This window comes from Mauremys mutica, chromosome 3 (genome assembly GCF_020497125.1).
Source record: "Mauremys mutica isolate MM-2020 ecotype Southern chromosome 3, ASM2049712v1, whole genome shotgun sequence".
NCBI classification, from domain to species: Eukaryota; Metazoa; Chordata; order Testudines; family Geoemydidae; genus Mauremys; species Mauremys mutica.
The window spans coordinates 134128000-134147562 of NC_059074.1; the positions used below are offsets into that span (position 1 = coordinate 134128000).

Genomic DNA, 19563 nt, shown 5'->3' on the forward strand with positions numbered 1-19563 from the left:
AGCGCCTGTGGCTCCCAGCCCCGACTCTGGGTGGCACGGCTCCCATCTCCAAGCAGCAGGGTAAGGGGGACAGGGAGTAGGGAGAGGGTGTTGGATAGAGGGTGGGGGTGGATTAGGGTCGGGACTGGGGTGGTCACAGGGCAGGGAACAGGGTAATTTAATGGGGGCAAGGGTCCTGGGGGGGCAGGGTGGGAGGCAGTCAGGGGCAGGGGTTCCAGGGGCAGTCGGGAAAGAGAGAAGGGGTGGTAGGATGGGGCGGGGGTCCCGGGGGGCTATCAGGAATAAGAGGAGTGGCAGGGGGCAGTTAAGGGACAGGGAAGGGGGTGGATAGGGCAGGGGTCCTGGGGGGCGGGGCAGGAGTCCCCGGGGGGTGGGGGGGTCACCCTCGTGGGGTGAGGAGGAGGGAACCAGTTGTTAATATTTTGGCAGCTCGTCACTGGGTGCAAGTTAAGTCTTCTTAAAGAAGAATATTTCCTTGTTGGAAAACATTGTATGATCTTATCCCTATTGTTCATCTCATGGTCGCCCCTCAAGAACAAAGGCAAAAAACAGAAGTTTCCTTTGAGTAAGATTATTTTTCCTAATTTAAAGTTTACCTTATATTCTCACTTGCTGCTTTGTCTTTTACAGTGGAAGAGTGAGAGGAATGTGTTTTGTCTTCAAATAGGTAAGACAAAGGGGGTTTGATCACTTCTATTGAAAAAAGTGTAAAAGAAAAATTGATTAAAATATTAACAGACTAGCTTTTGTGAAAGTTTAGTTATAATCTTAAAAGTGTCATTACCTTCCTGTTTCTGCCTATCTCGGAGCAGGTACTTATTTGGTATAGTTAAATAGCACCTCTGCAAACGGCGCCTCTCTCGGTTTGGGCCTTCTGTTGGATCTAGTTGCCAAGATGTTGGGTAGTAGACAGGATCATACCAGAGTGTTCTGAAAATGAAAGTATTTTAGCATTTTAGAACAACATGACATTATAATATATACATATAAAATTTATTCTAATTAATTTTTTAAAAAATTGGTAAATACATAACCATTACAAACAGGCATGAATTTCACAGTGAAACATTGTCCAACTCATGTTGCTATAAAATAGAGGACTGGATCCTGCAGTCCCTTAGTCTCATGGGCTGTTCCATGGATTTTAATAGAACTATTCATGAGTAAGTACTGCTGGATTGGTCAGCAAACTGCTTGAAAGTTATCAAGGGAATAAGTAACAGTACTGATGCATAATGTGGTGCTTAGTAAATTAAATTGCTATACTCCAACCTAATACAGCTTGTACAAAAATAGAAGTACCATCATAATGGACACTCAAGTTTGAAACTGCACATTGTTTGGACCCTTTCCTTTTTAAAAAGGTTTTGTACGCTTTTGTTTCTGCAGTAACAAGATACAGCACTTTTGTTGCCAGTCAAGATTTCTTGAATTGGCTTAATGCATTTGCAACAATAGTGGCTGGAAGATACAGTTTATGCAAAACACTCAAACCAGATCTTTGTATTAGCCCTCCACTTTTACTACTGTACCTTTCCAATGTAGTATAATTTTATGTTGTTTATTGTCCTTCGCCCATTAGGTACACGGATTATACTTGATAAAGGGCCAATCTATAAATATTTCAAGATCTAAAAATGTCATTGGATTAATCATGATTAATCGCAGTTTTAATCGCACTGTTAAACAATAGAATACCAATTGAAATTTATCGACTATTTTGGATTTTTCTTTACTTTTTCAAATACCGTATATACTCATTCATAAGCTGAATTTTTTTTTGGAAAAAAGAGAAGCACCAGAGAAGGGGGTCAGCTTATGAACTGGTATAGAGAGGGAGACGTGGGACACAGCAGAGGCAGCACAGCCAGCAGAGACAGAAGGGAAGAGGCGGGGCCAGAGTGTCTCCACTTCTGGCCCCGGGGCGGCCCGGCCTGCCGGAGCGGCCCGGCCTGCCGGAGCAGGCTGCGGCCCCGGGGTGGCCCGGCCTGCCGGAGCAGGCTGCGGCCCCAGGGCGGCCCGGCCTGCCGGAGCAGCTCCAGTCAGGTCAGAGACATCCTCCCCTGGCCCTCCCCAGATAAGGTGGGAAGGGATGGGATGGGGAGAGTGTGGGGGGGGCGGTCCCAGGCTAGGGTGGGGTCATGTGGGGGGTGGTCACAGGAGCTACTCCCCTGACTCCCAGCTTCTCCCCACAAAAAAATTTCCCCACCAGCTGCTGTCCAGGCCTGTCAGGGTAAGCAGCTGGCGCGCCGGGACACTTTGTTTACTTAGGTTTACCTCCGTGCCTGCGGATGCTCGAGGTTAACAAACCATCTCGGCCCGCCAGTGGCTTATCCTGATGGCCCAGGAGCCAAAGTTTGCTGACCCCTGAATTGAGAGATCGGTTTATGAACGGGTTATAAAAATTTTCCATTTTTACCTATCCATCTTGGGGGAGGGGGGGGAGGAGGTCGGCTTATAAAAGAACCGGCTTATGATAGACTATATACGGTATATCGATTTCAACACAGATATTCAATATTTGCACTGTAAAAATGGCAAACAAAAGAAATAGTATTTTTCAATTCATCTCAGACAAGTACTGTAGTGCAATCTCTTTATCATGAAAGCGCAACTTACAAATGTAGATTTTGTTACATAACTGCACTCAAAAACGAAAACATAAAACTTAAGAACCTGCAAGTCCATTCAGTCCTACTTCTTGTTCAGCCTATCGCTAAGAGAAACAAGTTTGTTTACATTTATAGGAGATAATGCTGCCATTATTCTTATTTACAATGTCACCTGAAAGTGAGAACAGGTGTCTGCATGGCACTTTTGTAGCCAGCACTGCAAGGTATTTACGTGCTAGATATGCTAAACATGCGTATTCCCCTTCATGCTTTGGCCACCATTCCAGAGGACATGCTTCCATGCCGACGCTCGTTAACAAAATAATGCGTTAAATTTGTGACTGAACTCCTTGGTAGAGAATTGTAGGTCTCCTGCTCCATGGTTTTACTTGCATTCTGCCATATATTTCATGTTATAGCAGTCTCAGATGATAACCCAGCACATGTTGTTTGTTTTATGAACACTTTCACCACAGATGTGACAAATAGCAAGGAATGTACCAATGTGAGATTTCTAAAGATAGCTACAGAACTCAACCCAAGATTTAAGAATCTGAAGTGGCTTTCAAAATCTAATCAGAACGGGGTGTGGAGCATGCTTTCAGAAGTCCTAAAAGAGCAACACTCTGATGCGGAAGCTACAGAACCTGAACCTCCATAAAAGAAAATCAACCTTCTGCTGGTGGCATCTGACTCGGATGATGAAAATGAACATGCGTTGGTCTGCATTGCTTTGGATTGTTGTCGAGCAGAACCCATCAGCATGGACACACATCCTCTGGAATGGTGGTTGAAGCATGAAGGGACACATGTATCTTCAGCGTTGCAAGATAGTTACGTGCCAGATGCATTAGCTACCACAGTGCCATGCGAATGTCACTTAAAAGTAAAAATAGGCAATGTAAACAAGAAGGGGGGAGCATTCTCTCCTGCAAATGTAAACAAACTTGTTTCTCTGAGCGATTGGCTGAACAAGAAGTAGGACTGAGTGGGCTTGTAGGCACTAAAGTTTTATGTTTTATTTTTCAGTGCAGTTTTTTTGGTACATAATTCTACATTTGTAAGTTCAACTTTCATAAGAGATTGCACTAAAGTACTTGTATTAAGTGAACTGAAAAATACTATTTCTTTTATTTTTACAGTGCAAATATTTATAATAAAAATATAAATTTAGCAGTGTACACTTTGTATCCTGCGTTGTAATTGAAATCAATATATTTGAAAATGTGGAAAACATCCAAAAAAATTATATAAATAGTATTCTATTATTGTTTAACAGTGCGATTAATCACAATTAAATTTTTTTAGTCGCTTGACAGTCCTAATATTTAGCATTTCACAAGAGCTTAGAAGCTGCAGCATTAGCAGGTAGAAGTCACATTAATCTAATTTTGTTTTAAGATAGCATATACATTTCAATTGCTTATAACATTAAAATCACAAGTGTACAGAATGGCCACACTTCAGTCCAGTAATACAGATCTAAAATGGCCACCACTTACCTATCATGTGTAAGTTGCTGAACAAGTTCCTGCCAATGCCTGCTGGCACTTAAATCGGTTTTATACATTCCTCTAATGTGCTGAATCACCTTCTTTCTTTCCATTCCCTGCGACAAAGAGACCGCCTGGGTAATGTCTGCAGCTATTTTGGAAATATCTTTTGACTTTGCATCCAGACGCTGAGAGAGACTGAGGAAAAAAGTAATAGGAACCAGAATATTCATTAGGCATTTTATACTTGGTACTGAGTGAAGACAGTGTACTGAATACCTTAGAACAGGGGTTCTCAAACGTCATTGCACCACGACCCCCTTCTGACAACAAAAATTACTACATGACCCCAGCAGGGGTGTGGGGGGGAGGCAGCAGGAGGAGGAAACCAAGCCTGAGCGTACCCAAGCCACGCCCTCTCTGGTGTGGGGGCCAAAGCCAAAGGCTTCAGGTTTGGCCCCAGCAAGTCTAATGTCAGCCCTGGCAACCCCATTAAAACAGGTCCTGACCCACAGTTTGAGAACCACTGCCTTAGAATCACAGGACTGCAAGGGACCTCAAGAGGTCATCTAGTCCAGTCCCCCTGCACTCATGGCAGGACTAAGTATCATCTAGGCCATCCCTAACAGGTGTTTGTCTAATCTGCTCTTAAAAATCTTCAATGATGGAGATTCCACAACCTCCCTAGGCAATTTATTCCAGTACTTTACCACCCTGATAGCTAGGAAGTTTTTCCTAATGTCCAACCTTAACCTCCCTTGCTGCAATTGAAGCCCATTTAACAGTTTAATCAGTTAGCTAGTTATTGTCCAGAGTCCTTGATGTGGTAGGCTCACTGACAGTTTGATATATAATTTGCATTCTGGAGGGCATAAATATAAGTTGTTTGTACATCTGATTTCCTAGCAACCACTAAATATTCCCAATAAAACTCAACCAGCAATAAGCAAAAACAATTATTGTGGAATGTATATTAACTAATTATATGATGAAGTTTATATTAATCTTCTGAAGAGCAATGAACTTGAGTGACAGTTTAAGTCTCTCGAAGTCAACATGAGTGGCAAAAATCTTGAGTTATTTTCTGCTCTGGCTTCTTTATGCTGTGCAAAGAAAGCAGAGAATGTGACAAAATGGGCCCTAAAATGCTTGGATCTGGCCAGGGGAGAATTCCCCCAGTGCAGGAAACTGGACCATCTTGCAAGTCCTGGTGTAAGGGGCGTGCCAGGTACCTGGCTGCAGCAAAGCCACAGCATGTACTGTTGTGGGGATTATGGACATTGCAGCTGCCCATAGCCAGGGACAGGTTGCCATAGCCTTTGTAACAGGGCTGTCTAAGTTATCTAAATTATACCAGGGCTGCTTTGGCTCCACAGAGCAACCCAGAATTGGTAAGATAAAGTGACTTAAAGCAACTTAACCCTTCACCCCCAGTGGGTAACAATACAAGGTCAGAGGGAAAACTGAGTTGCAATTTCCTTGGGGGAACTGATGTACTTATAAATTTATATAATGGCACCCATATGCCACAGGGATGGTAACCTTAAGGCATAGGGAGTGAGATTATGGGCTGCACCTCTAAGGCCTGGTCTACACTAGGACTTTAATTCGAATTTAGCAGCGTTAATTCGAACTAACCGCTCAACCGTCCACACCAGGAAGCCATTTAATTCGAACTAGAGGGCTCTTTAGTTCGAATTCGGTACTCCACCCCGACAGGTGGAGTAACGCTAAATTCGACATGGCTAGCTCGAATTAGGCTAGGTGTGGATGCAAATCGAACTTAGTAGCTCCGGGAGCTATCCCACAGTGCACCACTCTGTTGACGCTCTGGACTGCACTCGGAGCTTGGATTCTCTGACCAGCCACACAGGAAATGACCCGGGAAAATTTGAATTCATTTTCCTGTCTGGGCACTTTGAACCTGACGTCCTGGCTGGACATCGGGGCGAGCGCCGCAGCACCTGCAACGATGCAGAGCTCTCCAGCAGAGGAGTCCGGCCAATCCAAGAATAGAAAGAGGTCCCCAGCATGGACAGACCGGGAAGTCCTGGATCTGATCAGTGTGTGGGGCGAGGAGTCTGTGCTGTCGGAGCTGCGCTCCAACAAGCGGAATGCAAAGACCTTTGAGAAGGTCTCCAAAGCCATGATAGACAGAGGATACAGGCGGGATGCAACGCAGCGCCGCGTGAAAATCAAGGACCCCAGACAAGGCTACCAAAAAATCAAAGCGGCAAACAGACGCTACGGAGACTGCCACCACTGCCCCACCAGTGACCGTGGACTCTGATGATGGGACAGTGTCGACGGGCAGTTCCTCGGCGATGTTCGCGGACGGGGAAGATGAGGAAGGGTTTGTGGAGGACGAGGCAGGCGAGAGCGCTTACAACGCTGGTTTCCCCGACAGCCAGGATCTATTCATCACCGTCACGGAGATCCCCTACCAACCCTCCCCGGCCATGAACCCGGATCCTGAATCAGGGGAAGGAGCAGTCGGTAAGTGCTTTAACCATGTTAACTTTTATTCTTAATATAACAGGAATCTTAACTGTGTGAAAAGGAGGGCTCTCTATATATGGGGATAGAACAGAAATCATCCTTGGAGATCTCCACGAAGCTCTCCTTGCGTTAATCGAAAAGCATCAGCAGGAGGTTCCTGGGGAGAGCTGCCTTATTGGGTGCTCCGTGGTAGCACAGTTTTCCGCGCAAGGCTTTCATGAGGTACTCAGGGAGCACTGCCTCCCCGAGCATGGCTGCATCGGGCCCTGGTTCGTGCTAGCTTTTATGCAGCATGCGCTCTCTATCTCCTTCAGTGACCGTCCTCAGGGTGATCTCGCTCGGAGACTCCTGCATCTAATTAGGGTAATTACTGTAATTTTACGCCTGGTCCAAAGTATTTTTAAAAAATCTACGGACAGACGGCATAGCACAGACTCAGCACGCAGCTGCGTGACGAGCGTAACGGAAAGCCAAAGAATATAATGGACGCTCATGGAGGGAGGGGGGAATGAGGACGCAAGGTATCCCACAGTTCCTGCTGTCTCCGAAAAGTATTTGCATTCTTGGATGAGCTCCAAATGCTTCTAGGGTCAAACACAGTGTCTGCGGTGGGTCAGGACATAGTTCGGCAATTTGCGCACACACCCCACCCACCACCAGAAGTGAAAACAATCCTCTGTTGACTCTTTTACATGTCACCCTATCTTTACTGAATGCTGCAGATAGACGCGATGGTGCAGCACTCAACACCAACATCCTTGCTCCCCCCACGCTATGGATGGCTGATGGTACAAAACGACTGGTATCCGGCCTCATCATCAGCCTATTGGTACATGGGGCAGTGCAAAAGGACTGGTAACCATGCGTACTAGCATCTGTGAGGTCGATCAAGGGCGCCTTGCCCTAATTTTTCATGGTAGATGGTGCAGTATGGCTGGTAACCGTCCTCATCATTGCAACAGGGGGCTGAGCTCCATCAGCCCCCACCCTTCCTGTGTAAAGAAAAGATTGAATTGCCCCTGGACTAGCAGAGGGATGATGGGCTCCTTCATCCACAGTAATTAATGTCCTGCCTGGACTATCATTGCAGCTGGAGGCTTCCTTCCACTCATTTCTCACAAACAAGTCACTGTGTCTTATTCCTGCATTCTTTATTACTTCATCACACAAGTGGGGGGACAATGGTATGGTAGCCCAGGAAGGCTGTGGGAAGGCCGGAATGAACAGGTGGTGGTGTTGCAGGAGCACCCCCTTGTGAATAGCATACAGCTCCAAATTTATGCAGGATCGGACACAGAGCAGCTGTGCTCTCTGGTTCTATGATACAGTGGTTCTCTAGTACACTTGCCCATAATCTAGGCAGGACTGATTCTATTTTTAGATACCAAAAAGGAGGGATTGACTCAGGGAGTCATTCCCAATTTTTGCTTTTGCGCCCCTGGCTGCTCGGCCAGGGGCACTTATGACAGCACCAAATGGTGCAGTGCAAAAGGACAGGTAACCATGCCTATCTTATTACCATCTTATTACCAATTTATGGTATGGTAGATGGTACAATATGGCTGGTAACCATCTCTGCTGTCATGCAAAAGCATGCTGCTGTGTAGCGCTGCTGGCCCGCCTCTGTCAGCAGCATCTAGTACACATACGGTGACATACACAAAAGGCAAAACAGTGTCCATGGTTGCCACGCTATGGCGTATGCCAGGGCAATTCTGGGAAAACGGGCTTGAAATGATTGTCTGCCGTTGCTTTCCCGGAGGAAGGAATGACTGGCGACATTTACCCAGAATCCACCACGAAAATGATTTGTGCCCCAGCAGGCACAGGGGTCTCAACCCAGAATTCACAGACACAGGCTAGACTCAGTTAATTGTTCGCAAAAATGTATCTTTGCAAGGAATTCACTCCCTGTTTCCCATCTCACAGCTTCCACTGTCTCCAGACCTGCCACAGCATCCCCCTCGCAGAGGCTGGCAAAGATTAGGCGGCGAAAGAAAAAGACAAGGGACAAGATGTTCGAGGAACGTTTGGGCTGCTACCTAGCAGAGGCGGACCAGCAGAGCCAGTGGAGGGAGACCGTCTCTCTGTGCCAGCGCTCACACAGCGAACGGGAGGAGAGGTGGCGTGAGGAAGACAAGCAGGCGACTGAAACGCTGCTTGGACTAGTGAGGGAGCAAACGGACACGCTCAGGCGCCTTGTGGATGTTCTGCAGGACCGCAGGAGGACAGAGACACCCTGCAGTGTATCTGCAACCGCACTCCCCTGCCACAAAGTCCCATACCCCACTCACCGAAAATAATCAGGAGGAGGGGCGGCCGGGGACGTGAATACTGTCACTGCACCACAGCACAGTGCTCAAGTACCCAAAAGCTCTCATACCCTACATTTGCCGAAGTCCTTCACTTCCAGACTCACAGTAGTCCCAATCCCAGTCCCATCCCCTAACTGTCTACTTAATTAATAAAAATGCTTTGCTGTTAATTACTGTTTCCGTTATGTTTTTTCAAAGAAGACTGTGTTTGAATGGGCGGCGTGGGGAAGGGGGTGGTTAATTGCATAGGACAGTCACCTTTCCCAGGGTACAGACACGGGGGCAGGATCAGCAGCGGGTCACACACACGGTGCAGTCAGTATGCACCCTGGTCGGTATGGGAGGTGGTTTCCAGGATCTGTGTGGGCGGGGGAGATGTGACTTTGCAGCGGGGGAGGGCGGTTACAGATCTTATACAGCGGTCCTTGTCCTGGACCGCTGAGTCACGCAGCTGAGGAATCTGTATCCGTCCTCCTCCGCCACAAGGTCACATATCCGCCCGCACACAGAATTACATAAAGAGGGATGGCAGGCTCCGTTGAAAGAAGCATTCCGGCACTGCGGACCGCTCTAGGAGCAGGAGCCTGTCATTCCTTGAGTTTAGAGGCGGTCTTTACATCACCGCACACCCTACCCAGCACAGTCTGCCTCCCAGTTTCAACCCTTTAACGCAAAGTCATGAATAAAGAAACCTTTCTTAAGTAACAATGGGACATGTATTTTATTTTTACACGTGTGTTGGAAGTGGGGGAAACGGGGTGAACGGGCTATGTAACCGAAGAGGAGAGTCAACAGTAACTGGGTAAAGAAACAGGGGCAGGTTCAGCTTCTCTGTAAAGAAACTGAACAGTCACAGGTCACGCTGCTCGCTGGTATTTGAAGAGTTCCTTGTCGCTGTCCCAGGCGCCTGTATAGGGCTTCATGAGCAAGTGCATTAGCGGGCAGGCTGGGTCCCCGAGGATGACTATAGGCATCTGCACATCCACAACAGTTATTTCGTGGTCCGGGAAGAAACTACCTTCCTGCAGGCGTCTGAGCAGCCCACAGTTGCTGAAAACACACGCATCATGAACCTTGCCCGGCCACCCGACGTTGATGTTTGTAAAACGTCCCCTATGGTCCCCCAGTGCTTGCAGCACCATTGAAAAGTAGCCCAATTTCTCAGCAGCTGACTGTGGAAGAGGTGGACGATAAAGTGCGAGGAGGAGAAAACGGTGATGATCGCAGCGGGCTCCATGCTTGCAGTGCTGTGGCGTCCGCGCTGTCACTGACCAGAAAAGTACACGAACAGATTGCCCGCAGGCGCTTTCAAGGAGGGAGGGAGGGAGGGAGGGCGTGATTGACGGTTCTATGATGACAGTTACCCAAAACCACCCTCGACACATTTCTCCCCCCAGCAGGCATTGGGGGCTCTACCCAGCATTCCAATGGGCAGCGGGGACTGCGGGAACTGTGGGATAGCTTCCCCCAGTGCACCGCTTCCAAAGTCGACGCTGGCCCCGTGAATGTGGACTCAGAAATTCGAATTAGTGTATTTAGTATGGATACACAAATTCGACTTCATAAGGTCGAATCCACAAATTCGAACTAAGTTGATTCGAAATAGTCTTGTAGTGTAGACAAGGCCTAAGGCACAACACAGAATGTGCAGCCCAGTGGAAGCAAAAGTTAACTTTTCTTGAAACAGGACAAACAATGAAGTTACTCAAAAAAAATTACCTATCATGAATGATCAGGAGCTACCACCTTTAGGGAGTAATTACTGCCAATCACCTGAGAGGTAAGCAAAGTTGCCTAAATACCACCTTCTAGGGGACACTACATATAGTGGTTTTGACCAGGTTCAATAGGACCAGAAACCTGAAAACTGTATAAAGAATCAGCCTGATCTGACTGAGAAAGAGACTCATTCTGGAATAAAGAACTGAAATTTGCGTACAGACCTGCCAGGATACCATGCACATGATTGGTAATACCTGGTAAATTTGGCACATGTGTAGACTGTTTATTGTTTTAGGATATGTTATCTCAAATGCTTTCATCCTAAATAAATGTACTGTGCTTTGTGAAAGTTAGCAGATCATTGGTAAACCTGTTATAGCCTCTGGGAGATAACAGGACTATAAGTCTGAAGTAACCTCAGACTTGCTCAGGTGATCCCAATGAATTGCAAGGGGATAGCAGCCCTGAAAATCTGGTCTGGAGGGAGAGGAGGAGGAGAGGGAGATGGCTAGAGGCCTGAGACTTAAGAGGGTGCCCCTGAGGCCACAAAAGGAGCAGAGGTGCAGTTAATCCTGGAACTGTGACAAGGTCATCATCTTTTCCAGGAGCACCAGAGTATTCAGAGGCAGTGCTGAGAAAGACGGCCCTTCATCATCATACTCTAAGCCTTCTTCCTAACAATACCTCAAAGAGTGAAAAGGAGCTAGGTAATGAGAGCTGGAAAGGTTTTGAGCAGACTGAAATCTGAACACACTTAGTGACTCAACCTACATGGAGCATGAATTTTTGATGATTACAGGGCAGTTTCCACAGCTTCTACTGTTTGTCTGTGTTCTGAACCTTTAGGTTTATTACATCAGATTAAATCTGTATGGTCTCATTAGCCTCAAGAAATCTGAAACAGGATTTGAACAAAAGCAAGGCATAACAGGCAGGGGGAGTGTAAACAACCTTTGTACGCTTCACACTTAACTTAGCAAGAAGAGCAACATTCAGCTTGGAGTTTGATTTGAAGCACAGTGGTGTTTTAGACATCTTCGGGTCTTTCAATGGATCATCTCAACCCCAACAAAAACTTTTACTTCAAAAGAATGGCTTGAAGCATCAGTGACTTAGATAGTTGGAATCCTTTCACAGAGAATTTAAGAGCTATAATCTTTTAAGTGGATGATCACTTAACCTTGAAGGCTTTCACAAGCTTACATTGAAGTTTATGCATACTGTAGACTCAGGGGTGTCTAAGAAAGATGCTGATCCCACAACACGATTTCATGAGGATGTTGCCTTGAACTCTGAAGATCCCACACACAGTACAGGTAGATTGAGCTCCCAAGACAAAACAAAAATCAAGAGAGTGACCAAAAGCACTTGGAGTGGCAAACTGCAGGATCACGAACAAAGACCTGTCTTAAGTGTTTACCTCTGGAGAAACAGCTATATGTAGTATTTTGAAAATTACTCTGCACTTTATAAGTACTATACCTTCCTTGTTATATATGTCACTCAGCTATTCTATTTCTTGCCTATATTCTATATGCTCAGTGATTTTTGTATGAGACACTTTTATAGATGTAAAGTCTCTGAACTGTAAGTGATCTGAAGTCTAAAAAAGGATTTTTAAAATGGATGTTATATTTACCTATTAAAATACATAAATTAATATTAAACATGCCTCCATTACCAGGGAATAGAAAAAAGGGCCCAATATGTTTATTCCATGTATCATTTCTTCAATTTTATTATTTTATTCCACTGTGTAATTAGTACATATTTTCCCTTTCTATCTAGGACCCCATGAAGTTATTTAACACACTGTTTCAGAGACAAGGCTGATTGTTAGCTGACTTGCTTATCCACAATAAAGCATCTGGGCTGTCTCTCTAACGTATACCACATTGATATATTTTATTCTGGGTAACGTTGTCTACAAAGAGATAAAGCTCTTCATTTGGCCAAACACCAACGTGGAGATCCACATGTGTATTTTCAAAGGGAAAGAAAAAGTGAAAGAGATAGCAACTAAACTATATTATGAAGAATAGTGGAAACATCTGAATAATCCATCACAAGCTATTTAAGATTGAATTGTATCAAGAAACAAGAGTTTGCAAAGCTCAAAAATGCAAATGCTAAGGCAAATATATGGAGGTTACTTACTGTAGCTGGAGGTTCTTCAAGAGGTGTGATCCTTATCTATATTCCACACATTGGGTACGCATGTGCACCATGCACCTGAGTCTGAAGATTTTAACAAGCAGTGTCCGTTGGCCCACACATGTGCAGCAGATCTCCTCATGCTCCCGAGTGAGAGTATAAGAAGTGCAAGTCAACACTCTCTCAGTTCCTCCTCTTATTGCAAATCTAATCAGATTCACAGCAGAGGGGATGGAAGCTGAGCAGTGGAATACACGTAGGGATTACACAGTAAGTAACCTCCACTTCAAGTGCTGGTTCCTATGTATATTCCACAAATGGGAGATTGACAAACAGAGTGGTGGTGGGTGCGAGGAAGTTGGCCAATGAAGATGCTTGCAGCACTGCAGATCCTCTGCTGCATCTGCAGCAGAGGCTTGGACTAGTGCATAAATGTCTAGCAAACGTGTATGGAGCTCAAGGTAGCTGCTTCTGCATATGTCCTTCATTGGGACCTCCTGTGGTGGCCTGAGCTCTCATGGAGTGGGTCGTTATACTGCCCGGGGGGGGGGAATACAAGCTAGTCTGTAGCATTCAATCATGGGGCCAGAAACCCGCTGAGAAATCTGAGAAGATATAGCCTGACCATGGGATCTCCGTGTTATCACGATGAAGGGTCTTGGAGACTTTCCGATTAACTCTGTTTTTTGCCAGTAAAAGGCCAGTGCATGCCTTATGTGGAGGAACTGAAGTCTCTTCTCTTCAGGAGAAGCACAGGGTTTTGGAAAAAGGATAGGTAGTGAATATACTGCAGGGGTCAGCAACCTTTCAGAAGTGGTGTGCCGAGTCTTCATTTATTCACTCTAATTTAAGGTTGTGTGTGCCAGTAATACATTTTAACATTTTTAGAAGGTCTCTTTCTATAAGTCTATAATATATAGCTAAACTTTTGCTGAATGTTAAGTCAATAAGGTTTTTAAAATGTTTAAGAAGCTTCATTTAAAATTAAATTAAAATGCCCATCTCCCCCCCCCCCCCCCCCGACAGGTGGCCAGGACCCGGGCAGTGTGAGTGCCACTGAAAATCAGTTTGCATGCCGCCTTTGGCCTACCCCGATATACTGCTTACGGTGGAATCTGGAGACTACCTTGGGTAAAAATTTAGGGTGAAGGCAGAGGAAATACCTTGTGAAATACCATAAGGGGGGGCATGTCCACCATGAGGGATGCCAGTATGCTAATCCTCCTGGCCAAAGCAATAGCCACTAGAAATGCCCCCATATGGATAACGACACGTTCCATGTCCCACCTAAGGGTTCAAATGGAGGTCTAGTAAGCTTTGACAGCACAAGGTTCAGATCCCACAGTAATGTGGGTTTAGTGACTGGAGGAAAGGCCTTGATGAGGCCTTCATGAACCATGTCAGAGGTCAGAGTGGAGAAAGGCACATCTACTGAGTGGAGAAAGGCACTAATGGCTGCCAGGTGAACTTCTAACGAGCTGGTTACCAGAGCAGACGTCTAGATAAATCCAGATAATATAGAACGATCGAGATGCCATTTTCATCACCAACTTGCCCTCCTCTAGAAAAGAGGAACTGGGCTCTGTCCTCAGAGGAAAGTTTGTTCTGAAAGGCCACCAGCCTAGAGTAGTTACTGAAGTCATACTTAGCTAGCAGGACCTGGTAACTGGCAATTCAAAATGGCAAGCCTGCTTATGAGAAGACCTTTAGCCCCAAGAGATCCAATCTGATGGTGTGGTCCTTAGATATTTAGACCTATTATGTTCCATCGCAGCCTGTATGACCAGGGAGTTGGGAGCAGAGTGGGAGAACAGGAATTTAGCTCTTTACAGAACTAAATAGCACTTCTCAGTCCTTTTAGGTGCGGGGGCGCAAGACACTGGTGTACCAGACCAGACCAATCTCACTGGTTCCACTATGGCTCGTTAACTGGGAGAGGCACCATACTTGGGCCCTGAGGCTGCACAATGTCCAGCACTTGGTGTTGTGGGTCTTGGACTTCCTCCAGAGATAACTGGAGATCACTAGCCACTCTTCATATTACATCCTGGTATTGCCTATGATCGTCTGGTGGGGATGGGGAAGGAGAGACTACCTCATCCAGGGAAGAACAGGAGATTCCCATCAGAACCATTGGTACCTGAGGTTCTGGTTCAACATCTTCTTTCTCCTCATACACCAACAGAACCAGTCATTGGTGCAAGGGAGAGGAGTGGAATGACTACTGGGTGGGTCCCAGATATCTGGTATAGGGATCCCATGTTTTCTGATAGGGTTAGAAAGAGGGACAAACGGTTTGAGAGGTATCCCATGGCATGGGAAACCATCAGTCCCCAGGGAGCACATGTTCATAAGAATAGTGTCCATAAGTCCTGGATTGCCTTCCCAGGCTTGGCTCTCTTTGTGGAGATGAAGGAGGGACCAGTTCATTGGATTCACCCAAATCTGAAACACTCCTGTTATAATGGTGGAGCTATCAGTACTGGGGCAATTCCATCGGATGGTTTTAAGTACAACAGTTCCTGGGACACTGAAGTAATATAGTCTACTGGTACAGTAATGTCCCTCAGGAGGGCCGGGCCAGAGAACAGTGGAGGCTGAGGGTAAGGGAGAAAGATATCCTCCGGTGCCATATAGGTCCCTGTGTGCCCTGGTCGGCATCCAGAGTACCAGTGCATTCCTTGGGTAGATGAGTCAGTACCGCAGAGTCTGGAGCTGCACTTGTGGATGGGCAGAGCGGATGACTGTCTAGTGCTTTGGTACTGAATATCACCAACAGAACCAATATATCCTCCTTTCTATCCACTTTACCCTCCATCTTGTTTTTTTCTCTGTGGAACCAGTTCCTTAGGGTGTGTGCATAAGGGCTCATCTGACCTCGATGGGCTCAGGGAAGGAGCTTGTTTCTTATGGGCAGTCCTTGCTGAAGATCTGTCCTTGAGCCAATGAGAATGCCCCTTATTCTCATGGGAAGCCCTAGAGGAAGAATCTTTGGACTTAAACACTGAGGGCTCCACTCCTAAGCATGTGCTCGGAGGGGTGCTGCTCATTTGGTGAGGCCTATATATAGAGTGGGCGGTCTTTCTGGCCCAGATTGGAGAGGGGCTTCATAGTCTTGCCCACTGAGTGTTTTGTAAGGTTAAGCTCACAAGCTTGGGGAATTCTCTGTGGAAACAAGCAAAAAATGCTGTACCTCACCAAAATGTGAGAGTCACCCACACAGTTAGCAGTGTTGGTGTTTGTTGCTGACTAAGAAGGATCTGGGGCAAGAGATGCAGTTTTTCAAGCCCAGGAGCCTGGGCATAGTCACTGACCATGTGAAGAGAGTCCCTGGTTTGGGGAACCGAATAAGCTAAAGAATAACTATTTACAATCTTAGCTACTGGTTTTCTGAAAGGCTGAAACAAAAGAGGACACTGAATTCCAACTCAGACCATACTGCAGTAAGAAGGATCTGAGAGGGTGATGACTCGCAGTGCTTCTTCTAGCCTTGCTTGGGAACACAAGGAGATGTGCAGGCCAATGGACGCTACTTCTTAAACTCTCTGAACTCAGGTGCATGCATACCCCACATGTGGAATTTACACAGGAACCAACATTTGAAGAAGAAAGTGGTTTTGTATTCTAACCAGCTGGTTGCAATGACATGTGCCACACATTTAATTGCATGGTTCACATGCAATGGGAGAAACAGCCTGATGGATACAGTAGCTAGCCTTTCATTGGAAAGAATTAAAAAAAATCTATGCCAAATAAAAAAGATTAAATGTTCTGAAATTTAAATAATGTCGTTGGTTATTAGCGAAGGCAATCAGAGAATGTCACTTACCTACAATCAAGCTATCTTAATTACAGCATAATAAATGTTGAAACAGGTATGAATATTGATTTTAAAAGATTTTTTTATATAAAAGTACCCATGGCATTTTGCAACAGGCTATGCTAAAGAACACTCTTCCATAGATCTTTTACTTACTTTTGCTGATTATTAATCATAGTCTTTTCCCAAACAGCTTTGTTCACACATTCCTCTGCCTCAAACTTCTTTCCATCCAGAAATTAAAGGAAAAAAAAGAAAAAAAGAAAATTTCATTCCAGTTTAACTAAGCAAGTTAAAAGTTATGCTTTGTTTTTCATTTGCAAGTTCCACATCCAGAACTATTTTTCAAGTTACAACTGAGACACAAATCAATGCTTCCAAAGACATCAACAGAATCCAAGTCTGCTCACTCAGTGAAATCATCTCTTCTCACTTAAAACATCTTATAGCACAGGGGTCGGCAACCTTTCACGAGTGGTCTGCCGAGTCTTCATTTATTCCCTCTAATTTAAGGTTTGGTGTGCCAGTAATACATTTTAACGTTTTTAGAAGGTCTCTTTCTATAAGTCTATAATATATATCTAAACTATTGATGTATGTAAAGTAAATAAGGTTTCAAAATGTTTAAGAAGCTTCATTTAAAAATTAAATTAAAATGCAGAGCCCCTCAGACCAGTGGCCAGGACCTGGGAAGTGTGAGTGCCACTGAAAATCAGCTCGTGTGCCGCCTTCGGCGCACGTGCCATAGGTTGCCTACCTCTGTTATAGCATCAGACCTTCATTCCAGTAACACTATCATTTCAACAAGGAAAGGAGTTAATGGTCAAAAACATAAATGACTTACAATGATTTGTATCAATTGGTTCCATTCTTCTAAGTAGCAAAAGTTGTTTTTAATTCACATATGGCCTATTCCCAACTCAGAACATCATTGTCTAAGTAACATATTAGGACATATTGTGAACATTCATAGCAACTATTCAAAAGCTTGTGTGTTAGAGACAGGAGAGACCTAATGTACTCCAGTCATTATGTAAACATACTCAAGAGGAACCTGACCCATCCTGAAGTCAATGGTGAAATTAGAAATTACTCCAGTGAGAATAGGATGTGTCTCTATATTGTTAAAAAAAAATTTAAACATCTCCAAATGTTCTACTTTGCCACAACACAGCTGGGGTTAGATTCACAGAGAAACTTAAGCGTGGCAACACCAAAAGTCCCCACGTCTTACTTTTAAATGCCTAGAAAAAAAAAATCAATGAAATTCACAAAGCCTGAGTTTGGGGCCTAGGGGAATTGAGGGGAATGGTGTATCAGAGTGAGAATCACAGAAGAGCCAGCATACTGAGTGAGGGGAGGGGTGTGCGCTAAACCTCCCCCTGTCAGGGAGTTTGGCAGTGGTTAGAGTACTTACGTGGGATATGGGAGAACCCTGGTTCAATTCCTCCCTTCTACTTCAGGGGGAGAAGGTATTTGAACAGGGACTGCCACCTCTCAAGTCATTGCCCTAACCACTGAACTATGGGATATTCTGATGTGGGGCTCCCTCCATCTTTCCTGTTGAAGCTGTTCCACTGTGGATAAATATTTATTAAAAATCTTTGAGCTAGAGACACCGAGGAAGCATGAGACTAACTCTGTAGCTGGTGGTTAGAGTACACACTAGGAAGATGGGATACCCAGGATCCAGTCCCCCTGCTCCAGTGATTTTTTAAAAATTTTGGGATTTAAAGTGGCAGTTAGGCACCTAAGTCCTTTTGTGAATTGAGCCACTTGTCCTTAATGATATTTCTAAGAAGAAAGCTATTACAATAGCGCTAACAATCATTTGTTGAAACTGAAAAGGACAGTTAATTTTGTTTAAACATGTTTATATTAAAAAGAGAAATGTAGTTATGAATAGTCTTTTCTAAAAAGGAAAAGGAACATGCTGATTTGTTCACTGCATTTTCACTTTAGTTATCATAGTCTGTTGATTTTTCACAAAAATATAAGATAGCCTCCAGTATAATCAATGACGTGGATGGTTGGAAACCCAGTTCAGTGTCTCTAGGTTCCATATTTAATCATTTTGTTACTCGATTTTTCATGATCTTTTATTTGACTAGAAAGGATGGTTATTGATTTTTGAACTAGAGTACATTAAATAGAAACTGACTACTGAAACTTTTTTAGAAAATATTATAGGTTGCTTATAATCATAACCACCTAGTGACCTGTTAAAGACTCTTATTTAAACACCTCTTTATATTTATTGATTGATAAATAATCTGAATATAAAAGAAGAGTTGGGAATTTGACCAATAAAATAATTGGTCAAATTGACCTGTTAAACATAGGTCAAATGTTACCAAATAATGTCAAAAATGGTCAAATATTTTAAAGCACTCATTTAGTAGAACAGTAACATAAAAAGAGTGTGTTTATGGTCTAAGACTTAGACTTAGATATTTATGCCTAATTACAAAAAAACCAGTTACCTAACTGAGTTATTTTAACTCAAAATTGCAAAGCACAATGAAGTTCTGAAAAATAAAAGAATAATTATTTTTTAGCAATATTAGGTTAACATCTAAATGTGACCATTATTCAAAACTGAGCAATTACAAAAAGAACAAAGGAAACTCATCTTCTCTCTCTGTGGGGGAGGAAGTTTAAACATTGAACCCTCCTATCTCCCCCTCACTCCCTTTGAGTTAGTTTCTGTATGTTTGTCTAGTGAGTTTAAATTGCAAGCAATTTGAGGCAGGGATTGTGTCTTTTAACTTGTTTAATATGCTTTGTAAATCAACATTTATACTGATGGCCTGGTATACAAATAAATGTACTAGAAAGTTCCAGTCAATCAAGATGCTCAGCTTTCAATTATCTTACCTTTTCCCCAACAGGTTGCATTAGCATGTAATAAAGTGAGTGATCAAGGTATCTGAATAAGCTTGCTAACG

The 19563-nt window shown here is 44.3% G+C and overlaps 1 protein-coding gene across 1 annotated transcript in view; it reads right to left on the minus strand.

The window, feature by feature from the left end:
* LYST (lysosomal trafficking regulator) overlaps positions 1–19563 on the minus strand; it is a 156813-nt gene that overhangs the window by 41811 nt on the left and 95439 nt on the right. The window contains exons 33-36 of the mRNA XM_045009357.1: positions 16772–16839; positions 4115–4303; positions 785–930; positions 597–693 (exon numbers count right to left, since the gene is read on the minus strand). Of these exons, the coding sequence (XP_044865292.1) occupies positions 597–693; positions 785–930; positions 4115–4303; positions 16772–16839 (500 nt within the window). The remainder of the gene's footprint in view (positions 1–596; positions 694–784; positions 931–4114; positions 4304–16771; positions 16840–19563) is intronic.